This window comes from Abramis brama, assembly GCF_963993115.1.
Source record: "Abramis brama genome assembly, chromosome: 9".
Taxonomy (NCBI): domain Eukaryota; kingdom Metazoa; phylum Chordata; class Actinopteri; order Cypriniformes; family Leuciscidae; genus Abramis; species Abramis brama.
This window is the reverse complement of record NC_139971.1, coordinates 15,571,295-15,591,815: the sequence shown is the minus strand read 5'-3', so window position 1 is coordinate 15,591,815 and position 20,521 is coordinate 15,571,295. Positions and strand designations below refer to the sequence as shown.

The 20,521-nt window shown below is 38.6% G+C and overlaps 1 protein-coding gene across 1 annotated transcript in view; it reads right to left on the bottom strand.

Annotated features, from left to right (window-relative positions):
* The window catches only part of tcf25 (TCF25 ribosome quality control complex subunit), a 261,356-nt gene that overhangs the window by 222,370 nt on the left and 18,465 nt on the right, over positions 1-20,521 (bottom strand). Inside the window, exons 4-6 of the mRNA XM_084123919.1 lie at positions 19,970-20,097; positions 19,812-19,877; positions 8,287-8,369 (exon numbers count right to left, since the gene is read on the bottom strand). Of these exons, the coding sequence (XP_083980045.1) occupies positions 8,287-8,369; positions 19,812-19,877; positions 19,970-20,097 (277 nt within the window). The remainder of the gene's footprint in view (positions 1-8,286; positions 8,370-19,811; positions 19,878-19,969; positions 20,098-20,521) is intronic.

Sequence of the window (20,521 nt, the reverse complement as noted above, 5' to 3'; positions counted from 1 at the left end):
TGGCTGGTAGTTGTCACAGATGGTTACTATGGAGTTTTTATAGAGTTCTTAGCATGATCTTGGCATGATTTAACACTTAACTAATCACTACTAGCATGTAGCTATTCACTGCTAGCATGTGTAGTATGTTGGAAGTGCTGTTTGCTAGCATGAGTCAAAAGAGCCAAACCTCATCTCTATACGATGTTCTGATACAGAGATATAGGTCTTACAAAACGGTTGCTAGGGTACTCGAGTTTGGTTGCTATGGAGTTGCTTGGGAGCTGGAAGATTTAAACTTAAGAAGTTTATAGTGGTTTGAAGTTTACAGTAGTTTACAGTAGTTTGAAGTTTGACAGATAGATAAATAAGTTAGATAAACACACACACACACACACACACACACTCTAACTCGCTCACACACTCACTCATAAACTCAGTGTGTGTGTCTGAGTTTAGAGTTTATAAGTGTATAAATTGATGAGTTTATAAGTGTATGAGTTCTTGAGTTTTGAGTTTATAAGTTTAAATCAGTTTAGAGTTTATAAGTTTAAATGAGATTAAGAGTTCAGAGTTTATTAATTTTATGAGTTTGAGTTCATAAGTTTATGAATTCATGAGTTTATAAGTTAATTAGTTTATAAGTGTTTATAGTTTAGAGTTTTTTAGTTTAAATTAGTCTCAATGGCTCATATAGTATATAGAACGGCAGTTTGGTTTAGTCTTCAAGGTGTTTAGATTTAAATTTTTGTCGGTTTGAATTTTTTAGAACTCCCCAATGTAAGTCAATGGAGTTTTTGAATGAGTTTTTTCGAGTTTTGATCGTCATTTTTAGGAAAACCGTAAGTCCGATCAGTCTGAAAAGATATAGCATACCGAGTCAGATCAGTCTGAGTGTCCGAGCCGAGTTTGGAGTATGTAGAGTTAAAGCTCTAGGAGGAGTTTGATATAGATTTTTTTAGGGTCAGAAGAATAATAATAATAAGTTTAAATAGGATTTCAATATGTTGGCTTTCTCAAGCCAACTTAATAATAACTAGAATGTACATTTCCTGAAGAAAATGTGAAGTGGTGCTTGCAGTGGCAAAATTCGCCACTGGGCAGATGCTAACACAATTTTCATGTTGTGATACCATGATATACCACATTTTAGCATTATTTACCACGATTTACCATGTTTCTAAGATGATGTACTACGATTTACCACATTCCAGCATGATTTACTATGATTAACATGTTGTTAGAATGATGCTAGCAGGATTAGCATGTTGGTTGGATGATGCTAGCATGATTAGCATGTTGCTAGCATGCTTTTAACAAGATGCTAGCATGATTAGCATTTTGCTAGCATGTTTTTAGCTAGATGTTAACATGATTAGCATGTTGTTAGCATTATGCTAGCTTGATTAGCATGTTGCTAGCATGATTAGCATGTTGCTAACATGATGCTAGTTTGATTAGCATGTTGCTAGCATTATGCTAGCATGATTAGCATGTTGCTAGCATGATGCTAGCTTGATTAGCATGATGCTAGCATTATGCTAGCTTTATTAGCATGTTGGTAGCATAATGCTAGCATGATTAACATGTTGCTAGCATGAGGCTAGCTTGATTAGCATGTTGCTAGCATTTTGCTAGCATGTTTTTAGCTAGATGTTAACATGATTAGCATGTTGTTAGCATTATGCTAGCTTGATTAGCATGTTGCTAGCATGATTAGCATGTTGCTAACATGATGCTAGTTTGATTAGCATGTTGCTAGCATTATGCTAGCATGATTAGCATGTTGCTAGCATGATGCTAGCTTGATTAACATGATGCTAGCATTATGCTAGCTTTATTAGCATGTTGGTAGCATAATGCTAGCATGATTAGCATGTTGCTAGCATGAGGCTAGCTTGATTAGCATGTTGCTAGCATGATTTTAGCATTATTAGCATGTTGCTAGCATGATGCTAGCTTGATTAGCATGTTGCTAACATGATGCTAGTTTGATTAGCATGTTGCTAGCATTATGCTAGCATGATTAGCATGTTGCTAGCATGATGCTAGCTTGATTAGCATGTTGCTAGCATGATGCTAGCTTGATTAGCATGATGCTAGCATTATGCTAGCTTTATTAGCATGTTGGTAGCATAATGCTAGCATGATTAGCATGTTGCTAGCATGAGGCTAGCTTGATTAGCATGTTGCTAGCATGATTTTAGCATGATTAGCATGTTGCTAGCATGATGCTAGCTTGATTAGCATGTTGCTAGCATGATGCTAGCTTGATTAACATGTTGCCAGCTTGATTAGCATGTTGCCAGGTGGTTGCTAGGGTGTTCTGGGTGGTTGCTATGGTGTTGCTCGGCAGTTGCTAAGGTGTTCTGGGTGGTTGCTAGGCAGTTGCTAGGGTATTCTTGGTGGTTGCTAGGGCGTTGCTAGGTGGTTGCTAGGGTGTTCTGGGTGGTTGCTATGGTGTTGCTAGGCAGTTGCTATGGTATTCTGGGTGGATGCTAGGGCATTGCTAGGCAGTTGCTAGGGTGTTCTGGGTGGTTGCTAGGTGTTTTGGGTGGTTGCTAGGCAGTTGCTAGGCAGTTGCTAGGGTGTTTTGGGTGCTTGCTAGAGTTTTTTGTGGTTACTAGAGCATTTCTAGACGTTGCTATGGTGTTCAGGGTGGTTGCTAAGGTGTTTTTGTTAGTTGCTATGGTGTTACTAGGTGGTTGGTAGTTGTCAAAGATGGTTACTATGGAGTTTTTAGAGAGTTCTTAAAATCTTTAATAACGAGTGCCTTCTGTACGGCACTCGGCCTGCGGCCTCGTGCCTATGGCCGAATAGGCACCAGCATGGAGCGATATCGCAAGGCCACGAGAGTAAAATTGCTTTAAAAAATAAAAAAAAATTAAAAAATGTTTTTTTTTTTGTTTAGGGTGGTTGCTATGGAGCTCTTAGTGGTTGCTAGGGTGCTGAAACTGGTTGCTAGGGTGTGGCTATGAAGATTTTACTAAAGGGTGTAAAGCAAGCACCACTAATAAGTATGAGCAATAACAATAGTGATGCTTTTAAAAAAGCACCACTAATAATAAGTATGAGCAATAACAATAGTGATGCCTTGCTTTCAGCAAGCACCACTAATAAGTATGCAAGAGAACAATAGTGATGCCTTGCTTTCAGCAAGCACCACTAATAAGTATGAGCAATAACAATAGTGATGCCTTGCTTTCAGCAAGCACCACTAATAAGTATGAGCAATAACAATAGTGATGCCTTGCTTTCAGCAAGCACCACTAATAAGTATGCAAGAGAACACTAATGATGCCTTGCCTTTGGCAAGCACCATTAACTAGAATGTACATTTCCTGAAGAAAATGTGAGTGGTGCTTGCAGTGGCAAAACTCGCCACTCGGTTGCTAGGGTGTTATACATGATTGCATACGAGCCAACAACCATGTCTGTACGATGTTCTGGTGCTGAGATATGGCTTATTCATGTTGTTCAGGTGGTTGCTAGGGTGTTCTGTGTGGTTGCTAGGGCTTTGCTAGGTGGTTGCTAGGGTGTTCTGGGTGGTTGCTATGGTGTTCTGGGTGGTTGCTATGGTGTTGCTAGGCAGTTGCTAGGGTGTTCTGGGTGGTTGCTATGGCGTTGCTAGGCAGTTGCTAGGATATTCTGAGTGGTTGCTATGGTGTTGCTAGGCGGTTGCTAGGGTATTCTGGGTGGTTGCTAGGCGGTTGCTAGGGTATTCTTGGTGGTTGCTAGGGCGTTGCTAGGCAGTTGCTAGGGTATTCTGGGTGGTTGCTATGGTGTTGCTAGGCAGTTGCTAGGGTATTCTGGGTGGTTGTTATGGTGTTGCTAGGCGGTTGCTAGGGTATTCTGGGTGGTTGCTAGGGCGTTGCTAGGCGGTTGCTAGGGTATTCTGGGTGGTTGCTAGGGCGTTGCTAGGCGGTTGTTAGGGTATTCTGGGTGGTTGCTATGGTGTTGCTAGGCAGTTGCTATGGTATTCTTGGTGGATGCTAGGGCGTTGCTAGGCAGTTGCCAGGGTGTTCTGGGTGGTTGCTAGGCAGTTGCTAGGATATTCTGAGTGGTTGCTATGGTGTTGCTAGGCGGTTGCTAGGGTATTCTGGGTGGTTGCTAGGCGGTTGCTAGGGCGTTGCTAGGCAGTTGCTAGGGTATTCTGGGTGGTTGCTATGGTGTTGCTAGGCGGTTGCTAGGGTATTCTGGGTGGTTGCTAGGGTGTTGCTAGGCAGTTGCTAGGGTGTTCTGGGGGGTTGTTATGGTGTTGCTAGGCGGTTGCTAGGGTATTCTGGGTGGTTGCTAGGGCGTTGCTAGGCGGTTGCTAGGGTATTCTGGGTGGATGCTAGGGCGTTGCTAGGCAGTTGCTAGGGTGTTCTGGGTGGTTGCTAGGCAGTTGCTAGGTGTTCTGGGTGGTTGCTAGGCAGTTGCTAGGGTGTTCTGGGTGGTTGCTAGAGTTTTTTGGTGGTTACTAGAGCATTTCTAGACATTGCTATGGTGTTGCTAGGCAGTTGCTAGGGTATTCTGGGTGGTTGTTATGGTGTTGCTAGGCGGTTGCTAGGGTATTCTGGGTGGTTGCTAGGGCGTTGCTAGGCGGTTGCTAGGGTATTCTGGGTGGTTGCTAGGGCGTTGCTAGGCGGTTGTTAGGGTATTCTGGGTGGTTGCTATGGTGTTGCTAGGCAGTTGCTATGGTATTCTTGGTGGATGCTAGGGCGTTGCTAGGCAGTTGCCAGGGTGTTCTGGGTGGTTGCTAGGCAGTTGCTAGGATATTCTGAGTGGTTGCTATGGTGTTGCTAGGCGGTTGCTAGGGTATTCTGGGTGGTTGCTAGGCGGTTGCTAGGGCGTTGCTAGGCAGTTGCTAGGGTATTCTGGGTGGTTGCTATGGTGTTGCTAGGCGGTTGCTAGGGTATTCTGGGTGGTTGCTAGGGTGTTGCTAGGCAGTTGCTAGGGTGTTCTGGGGGGTTGTTATGGTGTTGCTAGGCGGTTGCTAGGGTATTCTGGGTGGTTGCTAGGGCGTTGCTAGGCGGTTGCTAGGGTATTCTGGGTGGATGCTAGGGCGTTGCTAGGCAGTTGCTAGGGTGTTCTGGGTGGTTGCTAGGCAGTTGCTAGGTGTTCTGGGTGGTTGCTAGGCAGTTGCTAGGGTGTTCTGGGTGGTTGCTAGAGTTTTTTGGTGGTTACTAGAGCATTTCTAGACATTGCTAGGGTGTTCAGGGTGGTTGCTAAGGTATTTTTGGTAGTTGCTATGGTGTTACTAGGTGGTTGGTAGTTGTCAAATATGGTTACTATGGAGTTTTTATAGAGTTCTTAAAATCTTTAATAACGAGTGCCTTCAGTACGGCACGAGGCCTGCGGCCTCGTGCCTATGGCCGAATAGGCACAAGCATGGAGCGATATCGCAAGGCCATGAGAGTAAAATTGCTTTAAAAAATAAAAAAAAATAAAAAAAATGTTTTTTTTTTGTTTAGGGTGGTTGCTAGGGAGCTCTTAGTGGTTGCTAGGGTTATTAGTGGTGCTTGCACTAAAGGCACCGGGGAGGCGGTGTCACCGGCCTGGGCCCTCCATCGCTGCTTGCAGCTATATTTATATATATATATATATATATATATATATATATATATATATATATACATATATATATATATATATATATATATATATATATATAACAAAATATATATATATATAATAAAATATATATATATATAATTGTATATAGAAATAAATGGTGTATAATTACATTTTTAGAAGATAGGAGGTTTTTAGTGTTTCCTTTTTTGACATTAATTTAATCCCTCGCCATAGCAAAACCGTTTGAGATATTTATTATCTGTTTACAATTTAGCATCTTTAATGTATTTTCATCATGTTAAAAAAGTTTGGTGGGAATAAAATAAAGCACTTAAGAGGAGTGGGTAAAAATACAGAGGCTGATTTTGCAAAGAAATCCACATTCAAACCAAAATATCTGACTTCCTGTTACTCGGAGCTAATTACTGTAAATTAGAAAATTGTCCGGCTCGATGAGACCAATATGTGTACTGATTTTTGTGACTGTACATAAAATTAACCCCTTCACTTTTGTCAAAAGCATTTAGAAAGTGACACTTCCTGCCAGTCCGCTATAACTTTGACTCACAATAGTTACATACATGTGATCGGCCTCTTACCACGAACACACTGCTGAAGTTTCATCAAGATCAGTTAATGTATGCAGAAGTTATAACACTTCGTTTTTATCTTTTCTCGCCATAAATTCGTTTCCTCGCCACGGCCAAACCGTTCGAGATATCAAAAATCCGTCCGCAATTTAGCATCCTCAATGTCTTGACTTGACTCGAGTGGATGAATTCTCTAGGAGGAGTACATCAAATTCCACAGCATGCGTTTTTCAAACAACCCATAATAGCCGACTTCCTTTTGGGCGGAGCTAATAACTTAGAGTGCGGAAGTTGTTTGGCCTGATGAGATCTATATGTGTACCGAGTTTCATATTAATTCATGCAAGCGTGTTTGATATATGGACCAAGTTTTCAGACCGTGTTCAAGGGGGCGCTGTTGAGCCCCCCTGCCACGCCCGGGTACCAGTTTCAGCCCGGCCCTAATGGCCGCGGGTTCTGACCTGTGTGCAAAGTTTCAAGAGTTTTTGAGCATGTCAAGGGCCCCAAAAGCCACTGAAACCTTGAAAAACAAAGATTAAATGGAATAGACAAATCCCCCCCCCACCACCCATTTATTTAGCCTTTGTTTAACCAGGTAAGTCAATTAAGAATGAATTCTTACTTTCAACAACAACCTGGCAGAAATCTTATTCCTAAAATACAATGGTTCAGCTATGTCTATTAAACCTTTAACAAGTACGATCACAGTGGAACATTTAAATTTGTGTTGGCGTTGCCGCTGACCAAGAGCAGTTGCATGAAACAGCTTCACAAACCAAGTCTTTTTAACCACACAGTATCATCATTTCCATGTTATGACAATTCACATCACAGAACTACTGGGATTAAAGTTTAGAGTTCGGATATAAAAACTGATGTCTACAGTAGCGATCAAAATAGAGTAAATCACCTTTTGAAAGTAACTTGATGCTTCAAATAAAGATTGTATAAGATTACATTGTTACACCAGTAGGTGGCAACAAGTGACTGTTAAAAAAAAAAATGTATGCGCCACTGAATCATTCAAAAGATTTGTTCAAAAATGCGGATTCATCTAGTAATGAAACAAGTGAACTCTTAATGAGCGACTCACTGAAACATTCATTCAAACTGATTTTTTTTTTTTTTTTTTTTTTTTTTTTTTTTTTTTTTTTTAGCACTTAAAGGGACACTTCACCCATTTGCATTAAGCTTTCTATTGTTAGAAACCCAGTCATATATTATAATAAACGTGGATTTTTCATTAATTTTTCCCTGAGATGGGAGAAATAAGGATTTAAGTGTTTTACTTCCTGCTTATTATGACGTAAAAATCATCATTTTGCGTCATAATAAGCAGGAAGTCACATTTCATTGAAAAGTGTAGAGACTACAAACACTAGCTCCTCATTATTCCAGGGGGCGGGAACCGCTCACGCTACAGGCCTATTACAGATCAGTGGGTGGGACTTTACTCTCTGAAACTGAAAGCAATATCCTCCATCTTGTTTGACATTTTGTGTGAATGTGAAATGAATTTTAAGCTCTGGTGGTAGCTAGCCTTGTAGACGGAAGAGTGATTTCTCTTATAGGCAGATATGCGCTTTCTGGATTAGTGGGAGTGGCTTGCGGAGCTGTGCAATGTGGTGCATTGTGGGAGTTGTTGTCTTTCATACAAATGCATCCTGAAGTTATTTTTTGTCTTTTCTCGGTCACGAAGGCACCAAATTCAAAAATTATTTTACATTTCGACTACATATATGACCCACTTTAAATAAAAAACAATGTTCAAATGGGTGAAATGCCCCTTTAATGGTCACCAGTCATTGCTCGAAATACAAAATCTACACTTGTACATAAAACATAATCCATTTCAATAACATAGATTATTTTAACAATGTTAAAAAAAGAAAATTGACAGGCATGTTATTTGTCAACAACCTACAGTGTACTTATTGTTAGTGATTTGATTTCAGTGTATTTTTTGTCATGTTTGTAGTGGTTATATAGTTTTAATAATATGCCAATATTGGTGGGGCCCATTTTCATGCTCTTGCCTGGGGTCCCACAAACCCAAGGGCCAGCCCTGCACAAATCCTACAAACTGATACTCTGGGTGGTACTTCGGTTTACTGAACAAACATTCTGGGAAAATTAGATAAATTGGTTAAAGTCTGACCTGGTCGACTGAAGCGGGGCCACGTGTCTTTATAAACAGTCATCCACGAGCAACGATGAAACTGCCTCTGTCTCTGTTTCGATCTGAATGTGGACACAAACAAAAAAGAAAACAATCAGTAGCATAATTCTCAGGCTTTGTGCACATAACACAAATCTCCAGAACTTAATATGATGCAAGAGATGAGATCAGATCCATTTGTTCATTTTGCAATATTCGGTGTAGTGGATGATGCAGACATCTACACAATGGCGAGAGACTTTCTACACTTGGTCACATCATGCGTCATGAAAAAAGACTTGGTTGTAAATGCTCTTCAAAATGTATTTGACATGTATTGCATCCAATCACTTAAACCACCAAGTGCAAATCGGCCAAGTGCAAATGGATCTGGTTGTTCAAGGCACATACTGTATTTAAAAAATTCTCCTTGTGGGTTCGAGTCCCGTGTGGGGTAACTTTGTAAAAGTGTGTGTAATTTTGTATCATTTAGAGCCAATAGCTGCGCTTCTGCCTTCAAAAACCTAAGTATCTGTAAAATTAAACGAACCGTTGTTCGGCTATAGCTTTGAAGACTGTTTGATCAAATTCAATGTGTAGTCAAGTCATCTTCATTTATATAGCGCTTTTAACAATGTAGATTGTTCCAAAGCGGCTTTACATTGATAATAGGAAATTAAATTGTTTTGGCTTTATAGCAGCTCTAGAATAAAGTTATTGTCCAGCTAAAGTTAGTTTGATTGATTCACTTCCGTCGCAACGATCATTAGTTATTAACTTAGGGGCCGCTAAGACGACACCGTTTTAACAGAAAACTCTTAACTCTCTCGTTCTTTCTGCGCTAACTTCAAAAACACGAACCCGTGAGAACGCCGATGGCGTGCATATGCACATTACGAGTTCAGTCTATAGGTTTGCGCGATTGAATATGTGTTTATACACGTAGGCGTGTAGTCCTTCCCTAAAAACCAACCCTCAACATAGCATAGTTTTTCAGGTAGCTTTGGAGGAAGGTTTCTTCAAGCATCTCGGAGACGTTCCCACAGTTCTTCTGGATTTAGTCTGTCTCAGTTTTTTCTGTTTCTTCATGTAATCACAGACGGACTCGATGATGGTGAGATCAGATCATACCGGCTGTTGTCAGATTCCTTGTGCATACACAAATCTCACTGGATTATTACATATACATATATACATACATTATATATATATATATATACATATATATATACACACACATATATATACATATATATATACACATAACCGCACTGGCATTAGTAGTACATTTAACATTTAGCTCAAATGATCTATAGGGAATTTTAATAATTAATCATGAATATGATTAATATTTTGCATATTACAGTCACATTAATTTATTCGAAGTTGAAAATAGATCGATTGGTATATATGAATAATCAATCACAACGAATTATAATTCATCATTCATATATCAATAATCCTATTTCAGATCGATTATGAGATAACCCTTAATGGAAATTAATGTAATCATCAAACGGTTGTTTGTCCAGCAAAACGGCCGTAAGATTAACTTAACAATTTCTCAACAAAAATTATCTCTTTCTTATAATTCAAAGAAAGCTATTTTCTGGCCATGAAAACAACTCTCCTGTTCTTATAAAATTAGGTTACTTAAAAGTAACAAATCAGCTTTGTAGCTTAAGATCAACAAATCATTGACTTTGTAATTATGAGCATTTAAGACAGATGCAATCAAGGATATATGGAACTTTAATAATTGGACTAATACATTGAACTAAGGAATACAAAATACTACAATTTACACGAGTAAATATGTATGTACAGGACACGTAAACAAATACAAGACTAAACGAATAACAAAAATGAGAGAGAGAGAGAGAGAAATCGGACAATGAGAGAGATGAGACCGGAAAATGAGAGAGATGAGAGAAAGTGAAACTAACATGTGCGATCAAAGAAAGATCACAGTTAGGCAAAATCACAGACCAGGTAACCTTTGAGAGACAACAAGAAATCAGATTACATTAAAAGTTCAATAAACTTATCTTGCAAAATGGTTCTCTTTGTTGCTGAAGAACGCAGAGTCGTGCGTGCATCGTTAAGAGCAGCGTGCGTGTGTCTCTTTAAGAAAGCAGGGCTTGCTTCGGTAAGCGCGGCCGCGGGAAGTTCAAGTCTCTTTAAAGTTGAGGTTGCCGGCTACGTTTGCTTCGCTGAACGTAGGGAGAGTCCGAAGACGAAAATAAAGAAAAGACTTAAAGAAAAAGAAAAATGGAGAACGCTCCCAAAAAGGGAGCCATATGGATCTTCTCGCTGACGAAGAGGGTTCGTAAAAGTGCTCTCGGAGAGACTTCGGTGTCAGTCTCTTATGGAGAGGATGGGTTCACGCCTCTGTTCGCACGAACAACCAATGAACGTCCAAAGATCTGAAGCGGGAAAAAGTTCCTTTGTCTCTGGGGGAGACACCCACTCGAGGGAGTTATGGTGTTGTCAGAATTTGAGCCTTTATACTCTAGTAAGACAATTCATATAGTAATAATCATATCATTGCAATCTATTATCGAGATTCAACTCCGTTAAGTCTCAAGATTTAAAATGATATAAAACATGTCATATGAAAGATTATAGGAATACACAAAGTTACATAAGATATACATAAGCATTTTAAAGTCAGGAAGGCAGTTGCCAGAGAAAGTTAGTGAACATTCTTAAACCAGAACATTTATGATTCAAGGCTACACATTAGAAAGTCACACCTCTATTATAAAGCAAAAACTAATCACACATGCATAATGTAATTGTACATATATTAGAGGATATTCTATCCTAATTCAAACACACAGGGATGTTTGTGTGTGTGTGGGGGTGTGATGTCACGTAGCAGGAGAAAGTTTCGTTATCTCTTTGGTGCAGAGAGGAATGTTAGTTTCAGGTTCTGGAGTGTCTCTGAGGTGCAGTTACTGTCGTAAAAGTCCATTTGCTCCAGTCTCTCTGGAGCCGGCGTATGATTTGTAATTGTTGGGGGTCAGGAGCTTACAAGCTTTAGTAAGCTTAGCAAAGAACGTTTTGGGAAGGAATGTGCTTAGAAAACACAGAGAGTCTGAATTTGTTAATTCAGGCCAAACGAATGAATGATTCAAATAGCCCAGTCGCTACAATATATACATACACTAGGGGTGGGAGAAAAAAAATCGATCCATCGATCCATCGATGCATCGCGATTCTCTCTCCAACGATTCTGGATCGATTCTGAGAATTTCAGAATCGATTCTGAGCTTAGTTTTTAACCAGATATGCGATGACGCTGATTTTGCTTTAGAAACACCCGTAATCTGCTTTCTTCCAATTCCTCACACACATACATACACTAATCAAACTTTCCGTAAAATAATCTTTCATAAGTTCGGAAAGGTTGAAGCGAATTACAAGGACATTCACAGGCTTCATTGCACAGGATGCGCTGTGAGAGACGCGCGCTTTGTTTGATGTTACGTTACACTTGAAGCGTGCTGTCTCGCCTTTCGGTATTTTCCTTACAAATGCTCTAAGAAGTCATCATTTATGTGGTTTGGAATGCAGTGGACTTGTATATTTAAAATATGAACCTGACTAACAGAAGGCTGCTTTCAATTTCAAATGCTGACACGCACGCTTTGTTTGTGTAGACTGCTCGCGCATGCGGCTGTGCGACTCCGTGTAAGTGGTTTAATATACTTGTGCAAAATTAACGTAAACACAGCCAGTTATGTCTTAAGGGATTAAACGACAGGAAAAACCACTTTACTTCTTATATTTCAAAGGAGATCCGTGCGTGAATGCAGCTTAATAGATCTCCCGCAGTCTATGATGTCATAGTAAAAAACAACAAGTAAAGATGAAGAAAAATCACTCACAGTTCTTGAATGGAAAACGTTGATAATCTTAAATAGGCTACTGAAAGCACTATGTGTTTGTTTGTTTGTTATGTTTCTATGCTCCTCTTTATTATTTGCTACTTGTATGTTTTGAAGTTATATTAGTTTAAAATTCTTAACATACAACTGTTTTAATTTTATTTTTATTTTTTTATTTATTTTTTTTAAAGTACTTAATTACCTATGTAAACTAATGAATTAATAGGGAGGGGAGGGGAGGGGAAGGGGGAGGGGGGAGGAGTAGATAAAGAATCATTCTGGAATTGGATCGGATCATGAGGTGACTAAAGATTCCCACCCCTAACATTTACATACTGTGAATCGTTTTTTTGAATCGAGATTTGTTTTTGAATCGAAAATCGACTTTGAATTGAATCTTGAGCCTAAAAATCGATATCGAATCGAATCGTGACATTTTCTGAATCGTGCACCCCTAACATACACATACATACATACATATATACATATATATATATATATATATATATATATATATATATATATATATATATATATATATATATATATATATATATATATACACATACACATATATATATATATATATATACACAAAGGCACAAATAATGTGTTTTTTACGAATACTTATTTCGAACAAATACTTTAAAAATATTTGTATTCGGGAACAAGAAAAACTTTATATCAAAAAGCTGCGTTTCCTCATGAGACATGGCGACCGGCGGCGCTGCTGATGTGGTGGCTGTAAATCCACTTGTTGATAAGAAAGGAGGAAAAAGACACATACGTCGTTCACATAGCGCGTTTTTTGCGCGTTCAGATTTCAAATGTAGGCGCGCGGCAAGCGCGGAAGCGAGCGGCGCGCCTATGTCCATGGTTACATAGCAACGACAGACGTACGGGAGAGCAAGCGCTTGTGGAAAGGAGAAAGCGGTGCGAACTGCGCTCTCCATGATGACGAGGAAGTATCAGCAAATAATTAATTGTTTTCTAGCCCTTGCATTAGCTTTAGATATATTTATGGAGATGAGAAATGAAATAAAAAGCCGTCATTATGTCATTAATATTAGTCCATCAGAAAAGCAGTTCTAGGCTTATTCTTGGCTGGATAACTCTTAGCAGGTTTAAAAAGCCCTTTTAAAATTAAATATGAATGCAGTTTTGGATTAAATAAAAGTACAGTCAAGTCAAATAAAACACGTTTTATCTCCTGTATAGTTTGGTAACACTACAATAAGATACTATTCATTAACATTACTTAATGTGTTATCTAACATAAACACATTGAGTGAACAATATATTTTTACAACATTAATTAATGTTTGTGAATGTTATTTAATACAAACACTTGATTGGTCATGTTTGTTCACTTCATTCATTGTGCATTAAATAATGTTAACATAAATAATAATGTAAGTAATGTTAAAAATGTATTTTTAAATTAACCCCAAGGAGAATAATTGCGACAGTATATAACTATTGTTTATTGTTAGGTCATTTTATCTAATGTTATCTAACAAATGGAAACTTATTGTAAAGTGTTTTTAATACTACAGTTTCCATCTTTGTAACCGTGATATACACTTTAATATATGTAAATTTAATCTAAATTAAGCTTTGGTACCGAAATTGGTACAGAGAACTGTGGATTTTCACTGGTATTGGTAACGAATACTGAAATTTTGGCACCGTGACAACACTAGTAGCTCTGTAAGCTCGGTAATTTAGACAATAGGCTGTTGACAGAGTAACGTTAACATAGGTAATGGCTGTTATGTTATTTTCTTTTTAATGACGTTCCTTGTTACATGTTCATTGCTGGATTTATAGAAAAACATCAACCAATATTGCATATCCATAATTATTATAATGGATATAATTAAAGAATACTTACACTATAACGTAAATTAGAAGTGTAACGCAAAAAAACTGGATTTTTACACCTATTTTGAATTTTACTCGAATACAAATACAAATACTTTTCCCCCCTCAACAAATACAAATACCGGCTGCTTTGCACACCCCTAATATATAATATATATATATATATATATATATACATATAAATATAAAGCAATGTTAATTATGTTCTTAATTAGTTTTCCTTTTTTATTATAACAAAAAGAACCAATAAGAATGCCTGAAGTACCAGATCAATAAGCAGTATTGGTAAGAGTAGTAATACCGTTAAAACCTTAACGATACCCATCCCTAGGGACCCCGCAACCTTTACGCTAAGGAGAAAATCCAACGCGAATTTGACCAATCGAAACATGATTATGTATTTCTGCTCGCAAGCGACATTGGACATCAACCACAAGGCAACCGCTGATCCTTTTTCATATAATGTTTGCTTTCTTTGTATAACAGTTCGATCTAATAATGTATTAGACAGGACTGTTAAACAGACCGTAATCTAAGGAAGACAGAGAATGGGAGCGCTGTCTGCTCAGGCTCTGGTGTTCTTAGCACCATCAAAAATATCCGCGGCGGCATCAAAAAAGTCACAACAACAAACGCCTCAACAAAAGTCATTCAGAGTTCCTACTGGTGGTGCGAATGCAACCAGGAAAATGTGCCTAGGGGAACCACCCTGATGGTTAGTTTCTAAGTTCCTAGAACTACCCGGAGCGAAAGCCCCTTATGTTGTATTCATATAATATTCACTGTGTACTGTATGTAAAATTAGCACTACCTTCTTTATTTGAAAAATTATATATAATTTCCAGTGCAAACAGACTTGGTTGGTTACAGTGTTTACTTTCTTTTTTCTTATTCCATTTTAATTTCTTTTTTGCAAAAGATACTATAATAGGACAAGAAGTTGCCATCTAAGTTATAATTCTGTTTATTTTACAGAATGATCATATAATTAATTTTCAAATTATTTATTTCTAATTTCGTAAATATTATGTAAATAAATATACATTTAATTTCAGCAACTGTTATGCATGTGCTTTTTTTTGTGCAAAAACGCTTATAACTTTTGAAAACATGGTTCAAAATTTGATTTCTTTCATTATGTTACTTGGTTTATGCCGATTCCGATGATATCTCATTTTCTTATTCCATTTTAATTTATTTTTTGCAAAAAATACTACAATAGGATTAAATAATCAAGAAGTTGCCATCTAAGGTATAAATCTGTTTATTTTACAGAATGTTCATATAATTAATTTTCTAACTATTTATTTCTAATTTCGTAAATATTATGTAAATAAATATCCATTTAAAGGGATACTTCAGCATTTAGCATTAAGCTTTGTATCAGTAGAAAACCTGTAGAATTTTTGAATTACCGTGCTTCCCTCCCTCATATCCCCCTGAGACGAGAGATTTATGTATTTTTTTTGTCTGGAAAAAAATCCTCCGATGACGCAAATCGTCATTTTGCGTCATCAGAGGATTTTTTGGCCAGAGGTTAGAAACTAGGAGCTAGTTCCACATGTTTTCATCCTGCCCATGGGGGTGGGATCTCACTCACAAAATGTACAAATAGTGTCAGCCATCTTTTTTTGGAAGCGAAGCTTGTTTTTGTTCTGTGGAGGATCTTTCTGTGGAGGATCTTTCTCAGCTTTCTGTGGAGAAAGCTGAGTGGTAGGGGTTACCATCCTCTTTTTCCTGCACATGTCCGGCCGTCGAGATCATCCAAAATGTCCGGGATTCGGCTTTTGCTTTCTACAGTCGCCATTCATTGTTTACATGCACACCTTTTGTTTCAATCTAACTGAATTCATTCCGATTGGTGAATCTGAATGTACTGTTTACATGAACGCTAAACAAGTGATCGGTTGATGTGCGTTTTAGCATTGCTAAGAAAATTCCCGCTCCTCCGTGAGATATAGCCTATGAGACCGGTGCGTCTCACAGGTGTTGCTCATCAGTAATCACGCCACCGGCCTCGTGCCGTTCTCCCGTGCCCCTCAGCCTCATCCTGCTCGCCACAGGTGAGTCGATTTCTCCTGTCTGCCAATCGATTGCTCCTGTCTGCCTCGTTGCTCCTGCTGCAGCTGTTGCGTTGGTGTGCGTCTGAAAGCTTCGTATATCTTTCTGTTTTGAATCATTATTTACTATCATTCCTTGTTGTTTATGTATGTTAGACCCTATACCGACTAAGCTACTGAAAGAGATGCTTCCAGGTCATAGATCCTCTTCTTAATAACATTAATTCAGCTTTGTCATTAGGATACTAGTCTCAGCCTCAGACGTCACGCCCACGGAACGTTGGCTAAACGTCTGATGCATATGGTACACTTAACTGGAAACACTTCAGGAATGTCGAAGTCGTCATCTGATTGGTTGAATTTTATCGGATTTCCGGGGGGCGCGAGTGTCGCGTTTATTTTCGGTCCGCCTGGAAACAAAGCGCAGACGTGTAATTGCGTTTCCTACTGATTTACTCGGTGTTTTGATCAGATGTGGTAATGCAGACGCAATTGTTGTTATACGTGCACAAACAGATCAATGACTTACTGCTTGTTTTCTTCTCCTTCTTTGATTTTCTATGCTGACTGACTTGTTGCAGTCTATGGTTGCACGCCGATCTGTTGTTGTGGGGACATTTCCACGCAACGAAACGTGACACTGAACGAAACGAACTGTAATTGGTTGTTTGACATGTCGGTCAAACGGCCTTATGGGCGGGCCTTGGCCAAAGAAAGCTGCTATGAATTCCAGACCTTCAGCCGTCAGTCTGAAGGTCTGGCTACGCGAGACTATTAGGATACGTACCAAAAACTTTTAAGCTGGCTATGATTAAACCGCTTGTTAAAAAACCACAACTTGATCATACAGAATTAGTAAATTACAGGCCGATCTCGAATCTACCTTTTGTGTCAAAGATACTAGAAAAGGCAGTATCCTCACAACTATGTTCCTTTTTAGAAAGAAATTATATCTGTGAGGATTTTCAGTCAGTATTTAGACCGTACCATAGTACTGAGACTGCTCTCATTAGAGTTACAAATGATTTGCTCTTATCATCCGATCGTGGTTGTATCTCTCTATTAGCGTTACTCGATCTTAGTGCTGCATTTGATACTATTGACCACAACATTCTTTTAAATAGACTCGAAAATTATGTTGGCATTAGTGGAATTGCATTAACATGGTTTAAAATCTGACTGTTATCAGTTTGTAGCAGTAAATGAAGAGATGTCTCATCGATCACAAGTTCAGTATGGCGTACCACAAGGCTCAGTACTAGGACCTTTGCTTTTCACTCTGTACATGCTACCCTTGGTAGATATCATTAGGAAGCATGGCATTAGTTTTCACTGTTATGCTGATGATACTCAGCTCTATATTTCTTCACGCCCTGAAGAAACATACCAATTCACAAAATTAACGGAATGTATAGGTGATATAAAAAATTGGATGACTAGTAATTTCCTACTACTTAATTCTGAAAAAACAGAGATTCTAATTATTGGACAAAAAACTTCCTGACGTAATAATCTAGAATACTGTCTAACACTTGATGGCTGCTCTGTCAAGTCTTTGTCGTCGGTTTGGAACCTGGGTGTGCTCTTCGATACCAATCTTTCATTTGAAAGTCACGTGTCTAGTCCATCTTAAAAATATATCTAAATTACGTCATATGCTCTCATTGACAAATGCGTAACAATTAGTTCATGACATCAAGGCTAGATTATTGTAATGCTATTATGGGTGGTTGCCCTGCACGCTTAATAAACAAATTACAGCTGGTCCAAAACGCAGCAGCTAGAGTTATTACCAGAACCAGGAAGTATGACCATATTAGCCTGGTTCTGTCAACACTGCACTGGCTCCCTATTAAACATCATATAAATTTTAAAATATTGCTGATTACTTACAAAGCACTAAATGGTTTAGCGTCGCAGTACTTGAGCGAGCTCTTAACGCATTATAGTCCTTCGTGTCTATTGCGATCTCAAAATTCCGGCCAGTTGATAATACCTACAATATCAAAATCAACTGCTGGCGGTAGATCCTTTTCCTATTTAGCACCAAAACTTTGGAATAGTCTTCCTAACATTGTCCGGGAAGCAGACACACTCTGTCAGTTCAAAGCTAGACTAAAAACACATCTCTTTGACCTAGCATACACATAATATATTATAGACTTTTATAATTCAATGTTAGGCTGCATAGATTAGGTCAGCCGGAACCGGGAACACTTCCCATAAATCATGATGTTCTCGTTACATCATAAGAAGAATGGCGTCTACGCTAATATTAGTCTCTGTTTATCCCGAGGTTTACCGCAGTCCGCCGGATCCAGGCTGTATCCAGATCTGATGAAGGACCTGCGCCTGGACGCGACGACAGCGCAGTCCTGAAATGTCAACTAGGCTCTTCCCTGTGAAGGCCTCCCTCCCCTCCCTTTACCTCTCTACAAATGAAGCGTTGTCAGGATAATTCCGGTTCGCATGGCTACATGGAAGCGAAACAAATTCTGTATTATTAATTTTAAGGCCAGACAAGTAGTATGTTGAGGGTTGATTTGTAGGGAAGGACTACACGCCTGCGCATAAATATTCAAACGCGCATACCTATAGACTGAACTCGTAATACGCATGTGCACGCCATTGGCGTTCTCACTGGTTTGCGTTTTTGAAGTTTGCGCAGAGAGAACTTAAAGAGTTTTCTGTTAAAACGGTGTTGTGTTAGCAGCCCCTAAGTTAATAACTAATGATCGTTGCGACGGAAGTGAATCAATCAAACTAACTTTAGCTGGACAATAACTTTATTCTAGAGCTGCTATAAAGCCAAAACACTTTACTTTAATTTCCTATTATCAATGTAAAGCTGCTTTGGAACAATCTACATTGTTAAAAGCACTATATAAATGAAGATGACTTGACTTGACTTGACTTGACACAGTAAACATAATGAATGGCGACTGTAGAACGCAAAAGCCGAATCCCAGACATTTTGGGCGATCTCGAAATCCCGAGCAGACTCGTCACGGAGACTCACGATAAAACGGCGCCTTTTAAGTTTCGAGTCAACTAGTAGCCTAGCCTAGTTGTTTAACTGCGCTCTCTTACCGGTAGGCGTGGCTTGGGAGTGGCCTCGTAGCAGAGCGAAGCAAGTGCATTCTGGGAGTTGTTGTCTTTCATCCACATGAGCCAAAAATACATTTTCTGGCTTTTTTCAGTCTAGAAGGCTCCAAATTCAAAAATAATTTCACATTTCTACTACATAAATGACCCATTTTAAATACACCTTTCATTCATCTTTCCAGAGGTGAAGGATCCCTTTAATTTCAGCAACTGTTATGCATGTGCTTTTACTATCTTTAAAATAAATATGATGATATACATATCGGCCACCCTGCTGGTATCGGCCATCAAAAAAAAATCATTATCAGTTGACCATTACCTATTGCAGTTTTTCAACAACAACAAAAAAAAGTTTCTCAATATCTCAAAATCAGCTAATGATAAACAACATGCATACCATAACATCTGTTGCTGATATACTCTTTAGACTATTGTTAAGTGAATTGTGAAGTTCAAACACATTTATGTGGCCAAGCACAAATGAAACAACTCAATTGGATAAACTGTCAGATAAACTGCAAATAAGGAAAAATAACCTGAAAAGAAAAAAATAGCAAAACTGAAAATAGTATTTTAAAATTACCTCTGGTCTCCCAGAACGGCCCGTGCTCCAAAATACTTCTTCAACTCTGTCTCTGGATTCAGATTCCTTTGCGACCCAGAAGAAAAAGAGATAATTTGATTACATATTTGTCTTATTACATATAAATGGAACAGAATTATGACATGAATGCATCTCACCTGTGTTCCACGTACAACACAGGTCTGTGTTCAGAGGCGCTGTTGTCTGTGCTCCGATGCGACAGGCCTTTGCTCTTCTCCAGGGTCTCTAAAATAGCATCAATATTATCTCCTGCACCCAAATTGTCCTGCAATCACAAAAACACACTAAATTAGACAAACTAAGCACCTGACAGATCTACAGCATGATTTTGATTATGAAATTGCTTTTTTTTTTTAAACCAAATCAATAAACTAGAGGTTAATAACAAATAGCGTACATTTCAGACACTATTTTCTTTATTTTGCCAAAGACAATAGTCCCAAAAGAAGCCAAAGCCATGAACACAGACATGCAGAGTGATAAAAACAGTGAAACCCTGCAGTGCTATTACAAAAAATATTGGCACTTTTGGAAAACTGCTTGAAAAATGAACTTAAAAGACCAGGGCTATGTTTCTCAAAAGCATTGCAAGCCTAAATTTTTTTAGTATTTTATGTTTTATTTTATCTTTTTAGGTCATCACGCTGTAAAAATCTCCAGTTTTCACAGAACTTTTGGAACTCCCTACT